Genomic DNA, 19,830 nt, shown 5'->3' on the forward strand with positions numbered 1-19,830 from the left:
AAGATTTAATATGAGGTGATATACCCAAATCACAAGCAGAATTCGGTACCTTAGCAAATGTTCTACTTAATATTCTGTTGGCAGGTACATCCGCAACAAAATGCCTCATAAATATGCAGCTACTCTATACCTCTGTTCTCCAGCTCCCAATGATTACAATAATACAATTTGGTCTAAAGTGAAGGAGCAAATGGCAATTAAGCCCACAGGCCCCTGTGAATTAGCATAGATTATCACTGCTTTAAAATACAGACACAGCAAAGCTCATGCAGATCATTTGTGCAAGTGATCACTTGTTCACAAATGGGAACAGGATGAATGCGGCAAAACATGTTTGTAAGCCCTTCAAAGATGGAGGCCAGACTCCGTGGCTTCTGTGGTCCCCGCAGTACAAATGGACATTCAGTTATCATTCAACTACCTGCACGGTGTGGGCTTTTGCATTTGCTTCTTTTAACTTGAATTTTTATTGAGATAACTGTAGATTCACATGCAGCTGAAGATCTCTTGTACACTTTGCCCAGTTTTCCCCAATTGTACCATTTTGCAAAACTATGGTATAGCAACCAGAATATTGACATGGATACAACCCACTGATCTTATTCAGATTTCTCTAGTTTTACTTGTACTCATTTGCGTGTGTGTGTGTGTGTGTGTGTGTGTGTGTGTGTGTGTGTGTGTGTATTGAGTTCTATACAGTTTGATCACCTGTGTAGGTTTACGTGTCCACCACCACAGTCAAGATACTGAATGGGGGCTTCCCTGGTGGCGCAGTGGTTGGGGGTCCGCCTGCTGATGCAGGGGACGCGGGTTCGTGCCCCGGTCCGGGAGGATCCCACATGCCGCGGAGCGGCTGGGCCCGTGAGCCATGGCCGCTGAGCCTGTGCGTCCAGAGCCTGTGCTCCGCAACGGGAGAGGCCACAACAGTGAGAGGCCCGCGTACCGCAAAAAAAAAAAAAAAAAAAAAAAAAAAAAGATACTGAATGGTTTCAACACTGCAACCATCCATGGTGTTGCCCTGTTATAAACACGCCCACCTCCCTCCTTCCCTTTTCCCCCACTTCTGCTTCCCACATCCCTAACCCTTGACAACTACAACTAATCTGTCCTCTGTTTGTAAAATTTTGTCATTTAAAAAACGTTAATAAATGGAGTCATGAAATATGTAACCTTTAAGGATTGGCTTTTTTTTCCACTTAGCATCTTTCTCTGGAGAGTCATCCAGGTTGTTGTATGTATCCATTGTTTGTTTCTTTCCATTGTAGAATAGGATTCTATGGCATGGATATATCACTGTTTGTCTAGCCATTCACCTCTTAAAAGGCATCTGGGCTGATTCTAATTTTTGCCTATTATAAAAAAAAAAGCCTGCCATGAACATTTCTGTACAGGTTTCTGTGTGAGAATAAGTTTTCATTTCTCTGGGATAAATGCCCCAAAGTGTAATGGCTGGGCATTATGGTAGTTGCACATTTAGTTTTATATAAAACTGTCAGATTGTTTTCCAAAGTGGTTGTGTCATATTCTGTTCCACCAGCAAAGTATGAGTGGTCCAGTTTCTCTGCATCCTTGCCAGCATTGGGTGTTGTCACTATTTTTCAATGTTACCCATCCTGGTAAGTGTGTAGTGATTTTCATTGTGTTTTTTTTTTTTTTTTTTTCGGTAGGTGGGCCTCTCACTGTTGTGGCCTCTACCCTTGCGGAGCACAGGCTCCGGACGCGCAGGCTCAGCGGCCATGGCTCACGGGCCCAGCCACTCCGCGGCATGTGGGATCTTCCCGGACCGGGGCACGAACCCGTGTCCCCTGCATCGGCAGGCGGACCCTCAACCACTGCGCCACCAGGGAAGCCCTTCATTGTGGTTTTAATTTGCATTTCCCTGATGCCTAATGATGTTGAATATCTTTTCCTGTGATTATTTGCCATCTGTATAACCTCTTCAGTGAACTATTCATGTCTTTCACCGATTTTTCTCTCTTTTTTATTGAAGTATAGTTAATTTACTATGATGTGTTAGTTTCAAGTGTACAGCAAAGTGATTCAGTTATACATGTATATATTCTTTTTCAGATTCTTTTCTATTATAGGTTATTACAAGATATTGAGTATAGTTCACTGTGCTATACAGTAGGTCTTTGTTATTTACCTGTTTTATATATAGTAGTGTGTGTATGTTAATCCCAAACTCCTAATTCATTGCACATTTTTTCATTGGATTTTTTATTTTTAATGTGGAGTCTTGAGAGTTCTTTATAGATTCTAGTCCTTTGTTGGATATATGCTTTGCAAATATTTTCTCCTAATCTGTAGATTACTCTCTTATCCTTTTCACATGGGCTTTCACCAAGCAAAAGCTTTTAGTTTGGGTGAAGTACAATTTATTGATTTTTCTTTTTGTGTATCATGCTTTTGGTGTCAAGTCTAAGAACTCTTTGCTTGGTGTTAATTTGTATCCTCCAACCTTACTGAACTCACTTTTAAGTCCCAGGAGGTTTTTTGTGTTTTAGGTTTTTTTAGGTTCCTTGAGATTTTCTACATGGACAATCACATAATCTGCAATGCCTTTTTTTTTTTTTAACATCTTTATTGGAGTATAATTGCTTTACAATGGTGTGTTAGTTTCTGCTTTATAACAAAATGAATCAGTTATACATATACATATGTTCCCATATCTCTTCCCTCTTGCGTCTCCCTCCCTCCCACCCTCCCACCCTCCCTATCCCACCCCTCTAGGTGGTCACAAAGCACCGAGCTGATCTGCCTGTGCTATGTGGCTGCTTCCCACTAGCTAGCTATTTTACATTTGGTAGTGTATGTATGTCCATGCCACTCTCTCCCTTTGTCACAGCTTACCCTTCCCCCTCCCCATGTCCTCAAGTTCATTCTCTAGTAGGTCTGTGTCTTTATTCCCGTCTTACCTCTAGGTTCCTCATGACCTTTTTTTTTCCTTAGATCCCATATATATGTGTTAGCATACGGTATTTGTCTTTCTCTTTCTGACTTACTTCACTCTGTATGACAGACTCTAGGTCCATCCACCTCACTACAAATAACTCAATTTCGTTTCTTTTTATGGCTGAGTAATATTCCATTGTGTATATGTGCCACATCTTCTTTATCCCTTCATCTGTTAATGGACACTTAGTTTGCTTCCACGGATCTTTAATCCCTATGGATCCTGGTTAAAAAGCTACTGACGTTTGATTGGATTACCTCTATTTGGGATATGAGTGATTATTTAAGGAATATTGTTTCAGGGCATGGCTGTAACTGGGATCCACATTGGGTTTCAATGCCTAGGCTTGCAAGGGTGCCTTCATGTTTTGCTTTAGCACTGTGATTCTCTCTTCTAAAGTTTGTGTCTGACTATTTTAGGTGATAGCTTTCTCTTGAGCAGTTCAGCATTTGCAGAACTTGGCTTTTATTATCTAAATTTGCTAATTCTTGATTCTTTTAGGTAGAGTCTCTTCTTTCTCCAGGGTTTGTGATGATTCTGTGTAAATTGAGGGCATGCACTTATGGGTACTGGATAATTGAAGCACTAGCACACACTGTCTTATTTCTTCTCTACATATGTCACCGGTGGAAATCTCATCTCAACACTGAACCTCTCTGGGCCTAATCTCTAAATGAGGGGATTGAATACAATCTCCAACACAGTGCTAAAATTCTGTGATTTAATTAAGGAAGATTTGAGTTTTTATTAATAAAGACTTTAGAGGAAAAACCTTGAGACAGTAACGTCTCTGGAAAAAAACCACTTTCATCTGAAAGATTCAATGGGAGGTTTGCTGAATTATACAAATCCAGGTTTTAAGTTAAAATGAAAGTTGCATTCATTCCTAGGAGATATCTGGTACTTAAAATGCCACCTGTTTGGCAATTTTGTTCAACTCATTTGTTTTTCTTTTTCTCAGTTTTATGCTTCTTTTTGAGATGCTTACAGGAAGTGTCAATAACAATTAACGTCTATAGCTCAGCCCTCTCCAGATAAAAATATCATGCCTAACTCCCATCCTCCGTGTTCTAAAAGAGTTTACTTGTTATGGATTTCTCTAACAGTGCTATTTGAATGCTGGATCAAAGAAGATTACTTCAGCTTTTGTGTTATGTAGTGTTTTATTGTCTTCCTAGAAAGTTAACGCAGCTCAATCATTAATCATTTGTAAAGGAATGGGAATTGTGAAATCTTCTCTCAACAATTAGTGCATTCATAGGGAGTGATTCAGGCCCTGGGATGCCACACTCCTCAAATGTGATATAAGTGACACTGTAACATGTTTGCTAAGCCAGTTGGCTGTGGTAAAGCCATCTGCAAAAATGGGAACCAAGATCCTGACAATTCTCTTTTTACTTGCAGTTATGGAAAAATTTGAATGCAGAAGCTTGAAATAAATATTGTGCTGCTGAAATGTACCGGTTTCTTGATACTGCCTAATAGGATGTGAATCTCTGATAATTGAAACAATGCTGTAAAATTAAGTAAAAAAGTACTTCTTATATCGCTTTGAGTTTTTTTTTTATAAATGTGTGAACTTTTGTCTACTCATCTATACAGTTAGTTGCAGGTTTCTGATTGTCACTCATTCTACTTGCTAATGACCACAAAATCCCAAAGGATATCCCCCACACATCTCAGAATTTCTATATATGCAAATTAAAAGTGATTTTAATGCTCGTCGTAGGTATTATGCTTCCCAGGTGGATAAATTCAAAATGCTAATTTCCCAATGGCAAATATGCGTGATTTCATTTTGGGTGATTTGAACTGGTAAACAGTTATGACTCAGTGTTGAATTTCACTATGCACCATTTTCACTTGCATGTTCCACCATCATTCCAAATTCCACTTATCCGAGCCTGAAGCGGGTGTTTTTCTTCCGAGTGAGGCTGCCCTCCCAATTTTCCTATTTCTATGAATATCACCACTGTTCTCCAAGTAGCCCAAAAGCAAAAGTCAAGTTCTCTGACATTTCTCTGTCTTCATCTCTTAAACCTCTTCACTAACATAAACTGTCACGTCAATTCTTCCTTTCCAATAGCTGTAGGATTAGGGTTCCCCACACTACCCTCATCTCATTCCAAGCCTTCATCATTTCCACTTGTTCAGTTAGCCTGCAAATATTTATTGGACATCTACCACATGCCAGGCCCTGTACTAGGCACTGGGGATGTAATGGTGAGTGAGCAAAGAAAGATGAAGGCCCTACCCATAAAGCGTAGTGAGGAAGACAGGTATTAATAAGCACACACACATGAAAAACTGCATCTGTGACAAGTACTATGAAGAAGAGGTATGAGGGTTGTCATAAGAGGTATGTCATAAGAGCCTAGAATAGATTGGTTTGACCTAGTTATGGAGGCAAAGGAAGGCAGTCTTCCCTGAAAAAGTGATGCATGAGCGAGATCTGGAGGAAGAATAGAAGTTAATCAGATGAAGAAGCGTGGGAAGATCATTCTAAGTAGAGGCAACAGGACATGCAGTAGTCTTGTGGTGGGAAAATAATGCCAAGTACTGCAGGACTAAAATGAGGATGCCGGGCTGAAGCCCAGAAAACAAGGGAGAAACTTAGTACAAACTGAGGCTGGAGAGGCAGGTAGAGACCAAACCATGCATAGGTTTTTTAGGCTCTATTAAGAAATTTTTTTTTAATCCTATGAGTAATACAAGGCCACTAACCGGAGCTGAGTATGTGAAGGTGTGTGTGTATATGTGTGAGAGACACGTGATCAAATCTGCATGTCAAAAAGATCATTCTGATTGCATTATGGAACAGATTGGAGGGGCCCCAAGAGTAGAGGCAGCATCTAGTTGGGAAGCTACTGTAGTAGTCCAGGTGAGAGACTGATGGTGGCTTGGTCAGAGTGGTAAGTGATAAAGGTGGGGATAAACAGGTGGAGTAAAGAACTATTTAGCAGGTAAGATCCACAGGACAAGATTATGGATTGGCTATAGCAGGTGAGGGAAATGAAGGAGAGAGAGGGAGAGGGTTTTGGCTTACACAGTTAAATGTATGATTCACTGTGGGAATACTGAAAGAGAACCCAGTTTGGAGAGAGTTCAAGTTGGGGCATATTGAGTTGAGGTGTTAATGAGATATCCAAGAGATGATGTCAAGTGCGCAATTAGTCATGTAAATGTGGAGCTCAGAATAGAGATCTGATCTAGAGATATAACTTGGAGATTCATCTGTGTATATGTGTAAGTTGGAATCCCAGATGTGAAGAAACTATAGAGGGACTTGCCTGGTGGCGCAGTGGGTAAGACTCTGTGCTCCCAATGCAGGGGGCCCAGGTTCGATCCCTGGTTGGGGAACTAGATCCCACATGCATGCTGCAACTAAGAGTTCGCATGCCACAACTAAGGAGCCCACATGTGTCAACTAAGACCTGGTGCAGCCAAAATAATTAATTAATTAAAAAAAAGAAATTATAGAGTGAGAAGAAAAGACGTGCTGGGACCAAGCCTTGGGGAACCCTGATATTTAATGGCCAGGTGAAATAGGATGTGTCTGCAAAGGTGATAGCCAGAAGGAGTGGCCAGAGAAGTAGGAGAAAAACCAAGAGTGCGTTATGTCATAGAAGTCAACTCAAAGAATATCTTAAGAAGGAAGGAGTGGTCAACATTATCAAAAGCTGTTGAAAGGTCAAGTGAGATGAGGACTGAAAGAGTATCCATTGTATCTGTCTACATGGAGGCCATTGGTGGCCTTAGTGAGTGCTGTTCAGTTGAATGATGATGGCAGAAGCCAGATTACTGTGGGCTAAAGAATGGGTCAGGGGAGCATGAAGACAGCCAGTAGAGATCAATTTTCTTTAAAGAAGTTTGGGTGTGATGGGGAGCAGAGTGACAGGGCAGTACCTGCAGAAGGATGTGGATTTTTTTAAATCTTATTTATTTATTTTTGGCTGCTTTGGTTCTTTGTTGCTGTGCGTGGCTTCCTCTATTTGTGGCGAGCGGGGGCTACTCTTCGTTGCGGCGTGCAGGCTTCTCACTGTGGTGGCTTCTCTTGTTGCAGAGCACGGGCTCTAGGCACGTGGGCTTCAGTAGTTGTGGCACATGGGCTCAGTAGTTGTGGCACACCGGCTTAGTTGCTCCACGGCATGTGGGAATCTTCCCGGGCCAGGGCTCGAACCCATGTCCCCTGCATTGGCAGGCGGATTCTTAACCACTGCGCCACCAGGGAAGCCCGGGGTTTTTAATGTTTTATTGCAACAGACTGGAACATGTTTTAAATCAGGAAGGGGAAGGCTCCTTAGGGAAAGGAGGGATGACTGTTGGTGTCAGCTTTCTGAGACGGCAGCACAGCTAAGTTTCTACCTGATGACTTCCTTTGTTTTTTCCTATGAAATAAGAGGAAAAGGTTACTTGATAAACATGTGAGGGTAAAGTTTGAGAATGGAGAAGGTTTTCAGTAATTATTGCAGAGAGTAGGAGCATAAATTGACCAGAGAAGAGTGGTAGGCTGGATGGGCAGTGTGAAAAGCTTATTTGAAGTTGGTGATCATGAATATATAGACATACTAATTCATCCTCCTGTGTGACTGTGCCCATCATTACATTAGAATGCAGGAAGAAAATATTGTGAAACTTCTGTTTATATTTATTTTTATCATATTCTTTTTTGTGTGTGTGTGTGGTACGCGGGCCTCTCACTGCTGTGGCCTCTCCCATTGTGGAGCACAGGCTCCGGACGCGCAGGCTCAGTGGCCATGTCTCACGGGCCCAGCCGCTCCGCGGCATGTGGGGTCTTCCCGGACCAGGGCGCGAACCCGTGTCCCCTGCATCGCAGGCAGACTCTCAACCACTGCGCCACCAGGGAAGCCCTATCATATTCTTTTGGCATATTTTGAGTATGTTTATAATGTACATAATGTAAATTTATTATACATATGTATACATTATTGGTAAATATATATACATAAATGGCATATGTTAAAGAAATTTTCATCTTGGGGTCCCAGATCAAAACATTTTCAGTTTATAGTACTGAGATGAATAATAGGCATTTGACAACAGTTAATCATTTTTTGAGCGCTTCCTATATGCCAGGTGCTATGCTAAGTATTTTACATGCATTAACTCAATTCTCAAAACAATTTTTTAAGGTCGGTGTTATTATCTCACATTACAGAGGAGGAAATTGAAACACAGAGAGGTTAATTAACTAGTCCATGATTACATAATGAATAAATGAGGGAGCCAGGATTTAAAAATACATCTATTTGAATCCAAAGCTGGTCCTCTTTTTTTGGGAAGACTTTAACCACACAATCCAATTTCTGTAATAGATATAGGACCATTCAAGTCATCTATTTCTTCTTAAGCGAGTTTGACCACTCGTCTTTCAAGAAATTGGTTCATTTCCCAAAGTTAATCCTCTCACTCAGTGTGCTACTCTAGTATGCACCCCTCTTTTAGGAGTGCCTATATTTTTTTATGGAGACACGATGGAATGGATATCCTTCTACCTGTTACTTAACCAGGGCATTATGAGAACCATATATAGATTTTGGAAAGTAGAAAATCATCTTAAGAAAAACCAAGTAAAAAAAAAAGAAAGAAGGAAGGAAGGAAGGAAAGAAAGAAATAAAAATCAAGTACAGTTGGCCCTTGAACAATGTGGAGATTGGGAATGTCAACCCTCCAGAGCAGGGAAAATCACGTTACAATTTTTTTGTTTTGGCTGCGCCCCGTGGCATGTGGGATCTTAATTTGAACCCTGCACCCCCTGCAGTGGAAGCGCAGAGACTTAACAACTGGACCACCAGTGAAGTCCCCCCATTGCAACTTATAGTTGGCCCTCTGTATCTGTGCTTTCTCCATATCCGCTCTTCCGCATCTGAGGATTCAGCCAACCGTGGATTGTGTAGTACTGTAGTATTTACTATTGAAAAAAAATTTGCGTATAAGTGGACCCACACAGTTCAAACCCTATAATTCAAGGGTCAGCTGTAATCACATGATTTGATTTATATCTGATACTTATCTCCTCTTAAAAATGTGAAAAACCATTATAGAGCTGTTTCTTAAATTGTCTCTGACTTCTAAAGTTGAATCCAAGTGACATCCAAGTGACACATGCTTTGTAATTTTTCAGTTGTTTCTGAAAATATAGCAATTCAGGAAACAACTACAACTCTTTCACAGCAAATAGATTTGACAACACCACTCCAAGTTACTGGACTAAAACCACAAAAGACGGTCTATTCTTCTACCGTGGAGTCTAAAAGCATGCCTGTATTTGCAACTGATTATACAACCAGATCGTATTCCAATACAACATCTCCACCTCTGGAAACAATGACTGCACCAATTTTTAAAAAGACATCCATAGCTGAGACAGCTACATTCGCAGCAGACATTTCGTCTACTTCAGCAGCCATTGCTCTGTCTACCAAGAGTACCTCCATAGGCCCTACTGCCAATTCCATGAAAATAAGTAAATCCCCATCTTCAGAGAGCACAAGGACAACAAAAATGGCTGAATCCATTGCTACTGAGACCTTTCATCCAACAGTAGCTACTAGTTTTCTGTACACATCTGGATTTACCAAGAGTTAATTACATTCAAAACTTCGGTGACTGGATCTCAGTCGGCTGTTAGGAGGACAACATATTTATTCTCATCTATTGAGTCGATATCCATGTCTACAACATCTTGACCCAAATCCACAGGTATGGGGGCACTCCCTATCTCCACAGCTAGCCAGGAGTTTTTTTTTTTTTGTGGTACGCAGGCCTCTCATTGTTGTGGCCTCTCCCATTGTGGAGCACGGGCTCCGGACGCGCAGGCTCAGCGGCCATGGCTCACGGGCCCAGCCGCTCCGTGGCATGTGGGATTTTCCCGGACCGGGGCACGAACCCGTGTCCCCTGCATCGGCAGGCGGACTCTCAACCACTGCGCCACCAGGGAAGCCCTAGCCAGGAGTTTCTTGCATCTACAGCTGCTGGAAGTGTACCTCAGTCCACGGTGGACCAGACTTCAGCTACAACTACTCACGTTGGGACTGCATCAGCACTGCCACCTGAGTCTGTGCTCCTCTCCACAGCTGTTCCAGTGGATTCTGTATTTCCTAGAAATCAGACGGCATCCACATTGGCAACAACTGATATGGAAATACCCTTTACAGTTTATTCAACTAGGTCTATTGAAATGACACCTGCGCTAAGAACAGTTGAAACAGAGCCGGCATTTACAAATTTCCAGGATGTCTCTTCACCCAGAGTGGAGGGCACAATATCTACCTCTGTGCCAAAAGAGGCCTCTTCCGTGGCCCTTTCTTTTAGGACATCCTCTCCATTCACCAGAGCTCAGAGTGTACAGACAGTTATTGATGCTGAGACTACACATGCAGCCTTGACTACTGGGATCACACTTGCACCTACAGTGGCTGGAATTATGCTTTACCCCACAATCACTGGGCCAGTATATACCCAGAATACACCCCCCGGTGGTGAAAACATGCTTTCTCTGATTTCCACTAGATCAGCTTCCACATCCAAGGTGTCTGAGTCTGGTCCCACATCAGTAACTGATGAAGGTAACCATCTATCCTCCACCAATGAGATCATTTGGACTTCCAGACCAGAACAGACCCTGTTGACATCAGCATTCCATGGGAGTACTTCTAATACAGAGCATTCATCCACAACTGCTAATATTATCATCCAACCAGAAGCATCCACAGAGTGTGAGGCCACTACCACCGCTGATGTTACTACCGACAGATATACAGCAGTTCTATCCAAATTCACATCTCCGTGGTTTGCTAATTTCTCCACAGTTTCTGGAGCCACATCTGTAACCAAACTGCCTGAGTGTAAACTTACCAGCTTACTACTAAAACCCACCTCTATGTCCACAGTAGCTGGAAATGAACTTCTTTCAACACCAAAGGAGACAGTTGTTCCACCAGTAGATAGAATATCTACCCTTGCTTATGTTGAACCAAATTTTTCTACTGAGGAGAGTGCTTCTGAGAACACGCAAACAGAGACAAATGGTACAATTGCATCTGGAGAGACAATAGCCCCTGTTGCAGAGTCTGCAACAGCACAAAGATTCAGAACTGCTGTGACAAGGAAAGAAACCACTTCCCATTTTCTTAAGGGAAAATCGACTGTAGCAGCGACAACCGAGGTTTCTCCATTTGCAACGATACTGGAAGCAACAGATGAATCTGTTTCCCCACTTCCTGATATGGAGAAGCTGACTACCCAATTGGATAATACAACTGCAACTACTGAAGCGAGAGAAAGTTGGCTTTCTACAAAATCGGTGAAAACCACGCCTAAGAATTCACCTCATGGAACTACAGAAATCTTTAATTCCACCCACATCTACACAGCACATTGGACTTCAGAGACTCTACCTGAGGGGAATCCAGCCCCATCTCCCACTTGTGGGAGCACAGAGACATTTTCTGAACCCCTGGGTGCTTCCACCACAAGAATACTGAGGATGAGTTTTGCCACTATCCCTACAGACAGGACGGCTATGTCCTTGACTGCTGGTGCCTTGTTTCCACAGCCTATAGCCACGCATTCCTCAGCAGCCCCTGTGCCTATTACCCTTGTGTTCTCACTGCCGGTTAATGTCTCTGCTGTCACCTCTATGGTGCTGTCTGAGGAGACTAAGGTTACCATGCCTGGGCCTTCTACATTGGCCAGGGCTTCCTCCACATCTCTGCCCTCAGATATCTCAACTCTGTCATCAGCTGCAGTGACCACAGCATCGATGCCGCCATTGGATCAGAGCACTTCCACAACCAGCGGTACCGTGCCTTCCCACAGAGACTCCATCCACACCACTTCAGAGGCCACAGGGATCTCTGTCAGGATGACACCCACGGCGGTTCCCTCTCTGGCAGAAACTCGAGTCCCCTCGCTGAGGCCTCCCACTCCTGTGGCAACTAAGGCTGAGACCACCATTCTGTTCCCGTCAGCTGACACAGTAACCCCTTCCACACCCACTCTTGGCTGCTCTAAAGCTCTCCCTGACAGCACTCCCGTTGTGTCCTCCACTCATGTAACCTCAACTATGTCTACACCATTAGCAACCCAACCCATAGCTCAAGTGGAGGAGACTTCTACCCCTGCTCTCAGCTTTCCATACACTTTCAGTGGTAGTGGACATGTTGTTAGCTTGGCTACCGGCACCACAGACACTTCCATTGTTGATGACACTATGCCCTCACACACCTCCGCCAACAAGCTTATTACTTCACTCTACGGTCACATTTCTCAATCTTCCACACATCCTGTAAACACACTGGTCCCCACCTTATTAGTGACTGACATTTCTACCTTATCTTCTGACAAGGAGCGGATGACCACCTCCCTGGGAAAGACCCCTAGAACTCTGAAGGTGACAGAAATGTCCTCATCAAAGAATCCTCTTATTTCAGACTCCCACAGTACTTCATCCTCGGAAATGACAGACACAGGATTTGCTGAGGGCACGAAAATTTCCAGTCACCAAACACATTCACTTTCAGAGACTCCGTTTGTGACTCCACCTAATGAGAGTCCAACTTCATCTCCCACTTCTGGGAGCGCGCACACTCCACCTACCTCAACAGCAGATGTCCACATTTCAGAAACGCCTCCCAGTCTTGGGAAAACAGCTCTCCCTTCACAAGCTCTGACAATGACCACGCTTTTGTCTCCTGAAAAAGAGAGCATGAGTGCCCTCTCAGTATATACTCCCAGGACTGAGAAAAAGGTAGTAAGCACTACCTCTGTGACTCACCCGTTCTCACACCGCCAGGATACTTCATCTGCAGATACCATAACTTCTGGGACAACCAGGATATCAAATCCTGTAAACAATAACACAGCTCCTTCACACTTGCTTTCATCTAGCACTCAACCTGACGTGTCTTCAGTTGCCTCTCCTATTTCTGAAAGCACACAGACCTCCCCTGAGACTCCGTCTCTTTCCACAGCTTGACTATCTAATGCCAATTTTACAACTATGTCTCCTGACAGGATCGCTACAGCCCTTTCTGCTCCAAACGTACCTACAGCACTTCTTGGGAAAACCGCTATGGCAACGTCCATTCCCATCTACCAGAGGTCCCCACGGCCAGTTAGTGTCACTGCCTTCACCTCCAAAAGCGTTTCTGACACTCCCACGGTACTAATGACTGAATCTTCTAAAACAGCGCTCGCAGATTATTTGAAAAGTCTTTCTGTAGCCACTTCTGGGGCTGTGGCTGAGATGTCCTCAATGTCAGCTAATGACTCTGCGCTTCCACCTTCTGCTGTTTCTTCTGATGCTTCCACAACAGCTGGATCATTCTATACTTATTGTCTTCAATTACCCCCAGGGCCTTCTATGACCGTGCAAACATTGACATTGGATGTCACACCTGTGACATATGCTGGGTCTACTTCAAAAAGCACTGTGGCTTCCTGTGCTTTCACTACTTCAGAAATAACCGAGGTGTCCTCCAGGATCACACCTACATCCTTATCCTCCCCAACAGAGCCAACTTCTCCTTCTGTGAAAACTATTCCAACCACTATAATGGCTGGGCTAGTGACTACATTCGTAAGCACGCCTGCCTCTCCTCTATTCAGTTCTAAGAACATGAAGCTATTTCTTCCATTCCAAAGACCACATTTTCACCATTTCTATCAACAACACGACAACCATCACAACGATATGAGGCCTCCACTCTGGGCATATTCTCTGGGATTACTAATAGCTCTCTGTCTACTGTAAGCAGTGGTAAAGTAACGGTTCTCACAAATACTTATTCCAGAATTGCCACCCCTGAAAGTGTGCTTTCATCTACTCCCTCAGAAAATCCCCACACTTCCTTGAATATTCAGGTTTCCCCCTCTTTGACTGGCTTTAAGAGCACTCCTGGACCCACAAAAAGTGTAAAAGCCACCACTTACCGTTCTTCAAGTACAGAAAAGATGACTTCCTTGTCAGAAAATACTTCAACAGCCGGGACAAAAGGTGCCACGTCTGTGAATGCACCTGTTTCATACCCTCCCTGGATTCCATCCAGTACAGCTCCACCCTCTTTGACATCATTTCTGTTTTCACCTCAAAGTACTGAAGCCGAGTTCTCTACTCCAAAGACTTCTTTTCCTCCTACATCCCAAATGGTTAATAATGGTTGAATGGTTGAATTGACCGCACCCGGTCTATTGGTGCTATGCTTCTACCTAGCCCTACAACAACATCTACGTGGAGCAGAATCCCAGCTGCATCAGCATCCCCGACATTTGTTCCTCCTAAGCCCACACAGGACTCCGTTCTAAATATAGCCACCACTACATCCACTGCTACTGGAGCCCCATCTCCACTCATATCCACTGGAGTAACACATCCTTCTACAGCAAGTGTGTCTTCACTAACGTCTTCCTCTTTTGAGACAACCTGGCCTGACTCCACACCTTCCTTTTTATCTATGGAAACTTTGACTTCACCGATTGCTGTTAAGTCCAAAGGTATGTTCCGCAATATATGTGGCATCACAGAATGCATGCACAATGGGATGTGTGTTCTCCAAGGGAGCCAGTTCTCTGAAGGCAGAAAGGTAAAAAGAAGGGTACAGGTATTTCTTATTTATTTATTTATTTTTTGCAGTACGTGGGCCTCTCACTGTTGTGGCCTCTCCCGTTGCTGAGCACAGGCTCCAGACGCGCAGGCTCAGCGGCCATGGCTCGCGGGCCCAGCTGCTCCGCGGCATGTGGGATCTTCCCAGACCAGGGCACGAACCCGTGTCCCCTGCATCGGCAGGCGGACTCTCAACCACTGCGCCACCAGGGAAGCCCTAATCTCCTTATTTTTAATTACAGTTTCCTTCTACAATATTGAAATGAGCTTCTCTGTCTTTGATGAAGAGCTAAGGATCCCTATTACCAGGGTTGTAAAAGAATTTGCAAAAAATTGGTAAATAATCTTTTGAATATTTGTGCTACATAAAAAATACGTGAAAAAAATATGACTGAGTAGATTAAAACTAGGCTACACTTTTTTCCTACCCATAATACATTTCACAGCAAATTGGTTTTGATTATTTTTGCTGCAAATTTATCCACTCTGTAATCAACACCATGAGGATGTATGAGGTCTCTCTTTCATAGTGCAAATGCTAAAAGCTTTTATGGGATGTTATTATTTTAATTGGTTTAGAACTGTATATTTCCCTCCACTGACATGAATTCTGGGTCTTTGCCAAATTTCCCTATTTGGGGAACCTAGGAGAGCCGTGATAACATAGCGTATGCCATTATACTTAAAATATTTTTGTTTTCTGCATTTTCATTTCTTCTCTCTTTTACATAAGAGATGTTTCAGTTATCCTTACATTTTTCTGATAATAAGAGTAATACGTAAAAAATTCAGAGACTAAAATCTGAAACCCAGAAAGTAAATATCCTCCCTGATATTGCTTCTTGTATTAACTCCTCTTACCAGTTTAAAGTATATTCTTTCAGATTTTTTCTATACATATAATAACAGTGATACATGTGTGTTCCTTTACAAAAGTAATTCGAATCAGTAATTACGCTATTCTGCAACTTGCTTTCTTTTCACTTAACCCTGTATCTTTGAGCACATTCATGCTGGTAAATATAGATCTACCTCATATACTTTAACAGGATTTCACTGGATCGTTGTATTGTAGTATTTCTTTTTAATCCAGGCATCTTTTTGTGGACATTTAAGTTGTTTCTATTTTTTTCTCTATTTGGAAACAATGCTGACAATGATGCCCTTGCAATAAATTTGGGGGGCACTTGAGTATTTCTGTAGGATAAATTCCTAGAACTGGAATAGCTGGATCAAAGGACATGAATGTTTCACATTTTAATAGCTATCACTAAGTGACCTCCCACCAACAGTAAACGATGATGTCTGTTTTCCCTCTCTCCCCATCAGCATTTATTTTCAAGTATATACGACATGATTATAAGTGCTTGAAAATGGGGGGGGGGTGTATTCATCCACCAGGGCTGCCATAACAAAATATGATGCACTAGGTGGTTTAAATGACAGGCTTTTCTTTCGTTTTCTTTTTAATTGTGGTATAGTTGACTTACGATGCTGGGTCAGCTTCGGGTGTATAGCAAAGTGGTTCAGTTATGTGTATGTTATTTTACAGACATTTATTTTCTTACAGTTCTGGAGCTTGGAAGTCCAAAATCATGGTGCTGGCAGGGTTGGTTTCTGGTGAGGCGTGTCTCCTTGGCTTGTAGATGGCCACCTCACTGTGTCCTCCCACATGGCATTTTCTGTGTGTGTGCACGCAGAGAAAGAGAGATCTCTGGTGTCTCTTCCTCTTCTTATAAGGACACCAGTCCTATCAGATTAGGGCTCCACCCTTATGACCTCATTTAGCCTTAATTACCTCCTTAAAGGCCCTATTTCCAAATACAGTCACATGAAGGGGTTAGAGCTTCAACATGAATTTGGGGGGGGACACAGTTCAGCCCATAAAAATAGGTAAAATGTAAATTGAAAAGCTGAGTGGAGAGATGGAGATGTTGAACCAACTGAAATAATGAATGCAGCTTAATGATCACATCATCTCAGGTAACGCTGCTGGGTTAAGAAAGAGCAGCAGGAGTCCTCAAACTGATATGTCTTATCTTTTACAGTTGACTTCTATATTTCAGGACAGTGAATCTGTCCTTGCTAATCTGGCTGTTCAAATTAAAAGCAGGTATGTGAGTGTCATCCACTGTGGGTCTGTTTCTATCCCGAGGGGATTTCCTTTGTTTTTGTCTGAGATTTAGAGACTGCTGCATTTTGAGTTTCATCTTCCCTTCTGAGTGTAAGTTCTCTTTGGAATGAGAAAGAAGTTTATATTATTACTAGGGTATAAAGCCAATGGGAGAACAAAACAGAAGAAAGTAAATAGGGGAAACAGTAGAATTGGACTCAGTTACCCCTAATACCACTTTTAGCTTTAATATGCTATGATTGTGTGACTTAAGGGAAAAAAAATCATGTCTTAAAGGGATGAAAGGCCAGGGATGGCCATTGCATGAGGATTTATAAGGCCTTTTACTTTTGGATAATGCACTTTCAGGAATTAGAAATTCCAAGGGAACCTGAAATGTTTAAAGTGAGTAAGGAATGCTGGTTAGTTCAAGACCTGCCTGGGGCACAGATTTGGAGAGGTGATTGCAGTGAAATTGGCAGGCACTGAGTAGTATCCAGAAGACCATGACAAAGGCAACTGGTCATCTGAGAACTATTTTCTCTGCTCCTGCCCTGCATGTATACTAGCCCCCTGTCAAAGGGACATCCAGAAGAATCCCTTTGAAAAATAAGCATGGTTCTGGTATACCATAGTAAGCTGATTTTTTAAAACATTGAATGTGACTGCCTGTCTTCCATACCCTGGGATTTTGGTTTCTTTTGCGTGTTCAAACACAAATGGGTTCAAGAAGGTTCATAGAATGTAATGGAAGTAAATCCATGATAGGTTATTAAAAGAAAATTGGAAATGTCTGGAGTATACAACATTCTTTTAAAGAACTGTGTCTATGATTTCTCTTTATCACCAAGGTAATATGTGGTCATTGTAAAATCTTAGAGCTTTACAGAAATATATAGCATGGATAGCAAAAATCTTCAGAAACCTGCCTTTCCCCACCTACTCTGGTTAACAGCTTATTTTATATATTTCTCTAGATTTGTTGCCATGTGTTTACTAAGAGAATGGGCTCCCACTCTACATACTGTTTTACAACTTTCTTTTCTTGTTTTAGAATACCTCATGTACATCCTCTCAGGCCAATACATACAGATCTAGCTTATTCATTTTGATGACTGCGTAGAATTCTTTTGTATGTGTGTGCCTTGGTGTATTTATCCAATTACCTTAGTGATGGACATTTCAGTTACTTCACTTTAGTATATATATTTTATACACCCCGGCTGGTATAGATTTCTAGAAGTGGGATTGCTGAAGCAAAGTCTTACCACCATTTTGGTGTGCAAATAATGACCCAGCTCTTTTAAAGTGTCTCCTTAGAGCCCTAGTATTATGAGAATTCCAAGCTGGTGGATGTTACTGTTCTGCCTGAGTTGTCTTTCTCCTGAACTTGTTCCCTCATGTATTTGGTACTATATTTCATTTTTCTATAATTTTTTGATGATTTTGGTACAGAGACACTACTGAGGAAGAAATAACCATGGACCGAACGTTTGTAAGTAATTTTTCAAAACAAATCTACTTGCGACCCATCCTATACCTGATTAGATATAGCTAAATAGCTCTTCCATTCAAGTGTATATTATCAGGCAAAGTTCAGTTGTGATAACTGAGGGTCAAATTACATTACTTTCTTTGGGATCTGCACAAGAAGCCACTAAGAAAACCATCCTCTGCTTTTCTGAACTGTCTATGTGATAGTTTTTTGAGGCACATTTTGGGGGCTACAGTAGTATGGAATGATTTGGGGATTGTAAATGATAAATGGAATTTCTTGGTTGTAGACATCTGGCAAAAAAGCCTGGTTTTTCCAAGAGTGACACAATTGTTTGCAAGACAGGCATTCACGTAATAAATCCAGAGTGTGACAAAACTATCTTCCATCATCTGTTCCAGTGCCTCAAAGCTTTACAATGTTAGATTCTGAAAGAATTAGTATGCGCCCAGGGTTTAAGGTGTTTAAATCTGAGACAAATATTTTGACTATACAAAATACAGTCAAGCCTACAGTGCATTCCAAATTATCTGCCATCATTTAAAATACACTCTGTAAATACCTGAGTCAGAATTTAAAGATTGAACACAGTATAGATAACATCACATAAGTAAAATTCCTGTCAAATAATAGATGTAAAAACCTTTTGGTGATAATATGGTCCCCAGAGTCAGGCTGCCTGGGTTAGAATCTCTGCTTTTCCACTTCCTAACTGTGAGACCTTGGGCAACTTAATTAAACTTCCTATGCCTCAGTTTCCTCATCTGTAAAATGAGGATAATAATATCACCGTTCTTCACAGGGCTGTTGGAAAGATGGAACGAGATAACTTACATACAGTGCTTAGCACAGGACATAGAGTACGGTGAAATCTTGCTAGTGTTAAAATTATCATCGCCATGTTTGGATCCAAATCCTGTGAGCCATCAGCTGTGGGATACTGGGCAGATCATTCAAGTTCTGTGAGACTAGAAAATGGGGTGACCACCCCTGCATTACCTACCCTACAGTGTTGGTGTCAGGACTGAATGCATTGATGTTTTTGCAGGTGATTTTTAGATGGCAATGGGTTACATAAATGTAAAGTATAATTACAATCGTGGTTGTTAACGATAAGCCCCCTAGTCAATTGTGACGTTTGTTTAAAGATTTCAGTGACTACGTACCTTTCTTTTGCGTTATTTGAAACAGAGAGAAGGGCAAGGAATGGCTACAATTTCCCGTGTACCATACAGGTAGGAGCTGAGTTTATTCGTAGCTGGTACATTTAGTTCTGATTTTCCTTCCATTTAATTCTGTATGTGTAGCCTGTTGGTCAGAGTTGTCAGAAGGAGATCAAAGTACCTGGTGGTTATTTTACAGATGCTGTAAATGGGCTCTTGCCTTCACGAAATAAGTTGTTTTTGTTGGTCACGGCACAGCCTAACAGCCTGCCTGCTGCCTCTTTGTAGTGAAGAGAAAATGGGGTCCAAAGTGGTCATAATTTGGGGATAGGTCAATAAAGCATTTATTGTCATCAAAAAAGTCCAGGAAATACTGAGCAGGGAAATTGAAAAACAACATGGAAAGCAGCCTCGGTCCTGTTCAGACTCGTGGTCTGGCTCCTCCCGGAACACTGGCTATTGCTGGTCTGCTCGATG

General features: G+C 42.2%; 1 protein-coding gene across 1 annotated transcript in view; it reads left to right on the forward strand.

Moving 5' to 3' along the window:
* Window positions 1–19,830, forward strand: part of ADGRG4 (adhesion G protein-coupled receptor G4) — a 97,768-nt gene that overhangs the window by 5,794 nt on the left and 72,144 nt on the right. The window contains 10 exon segments of the mRNA XM_004278747.1: window positions 9,102–9,560; window positions 9,563–9,716; window positions 9,926–13,599; window positions 13,602–14,128; window positions 14,170–14,473; window positions 14,825–14,918; window positions 15,912–15,924; window positions 16,631–16,695; window positions 18,151–18,197; window positions 19,380–19,425. Of these exon segments, the coding sequence (XP_004278795.1) occupies window positions 9,102–9,560; window positions 9,563–9,716; window positions 9,926–13,599; window positions 13,602–14,128; window positions 14,170–14,473; window positions 14,825–14,918; window positions 15,912–15,924; window positions 16,631–16,695; window positions 18,151–18,197; window positions 19,380–19,425 (5,383 nt within the window).

The sequence above is a fragment of the Orcinus orca genome, chromosome X, assembly GCF_937001465.1.
Source record: "Orcinus orca chromosome X, mOrcOrc1.1, whole genome shotgun sequence".
NCBI lineage: Eukaryota > Metazoa > Chordata > Mammalia > Artiodactyla > Delphinidae > Orcinus > Orcinus orca.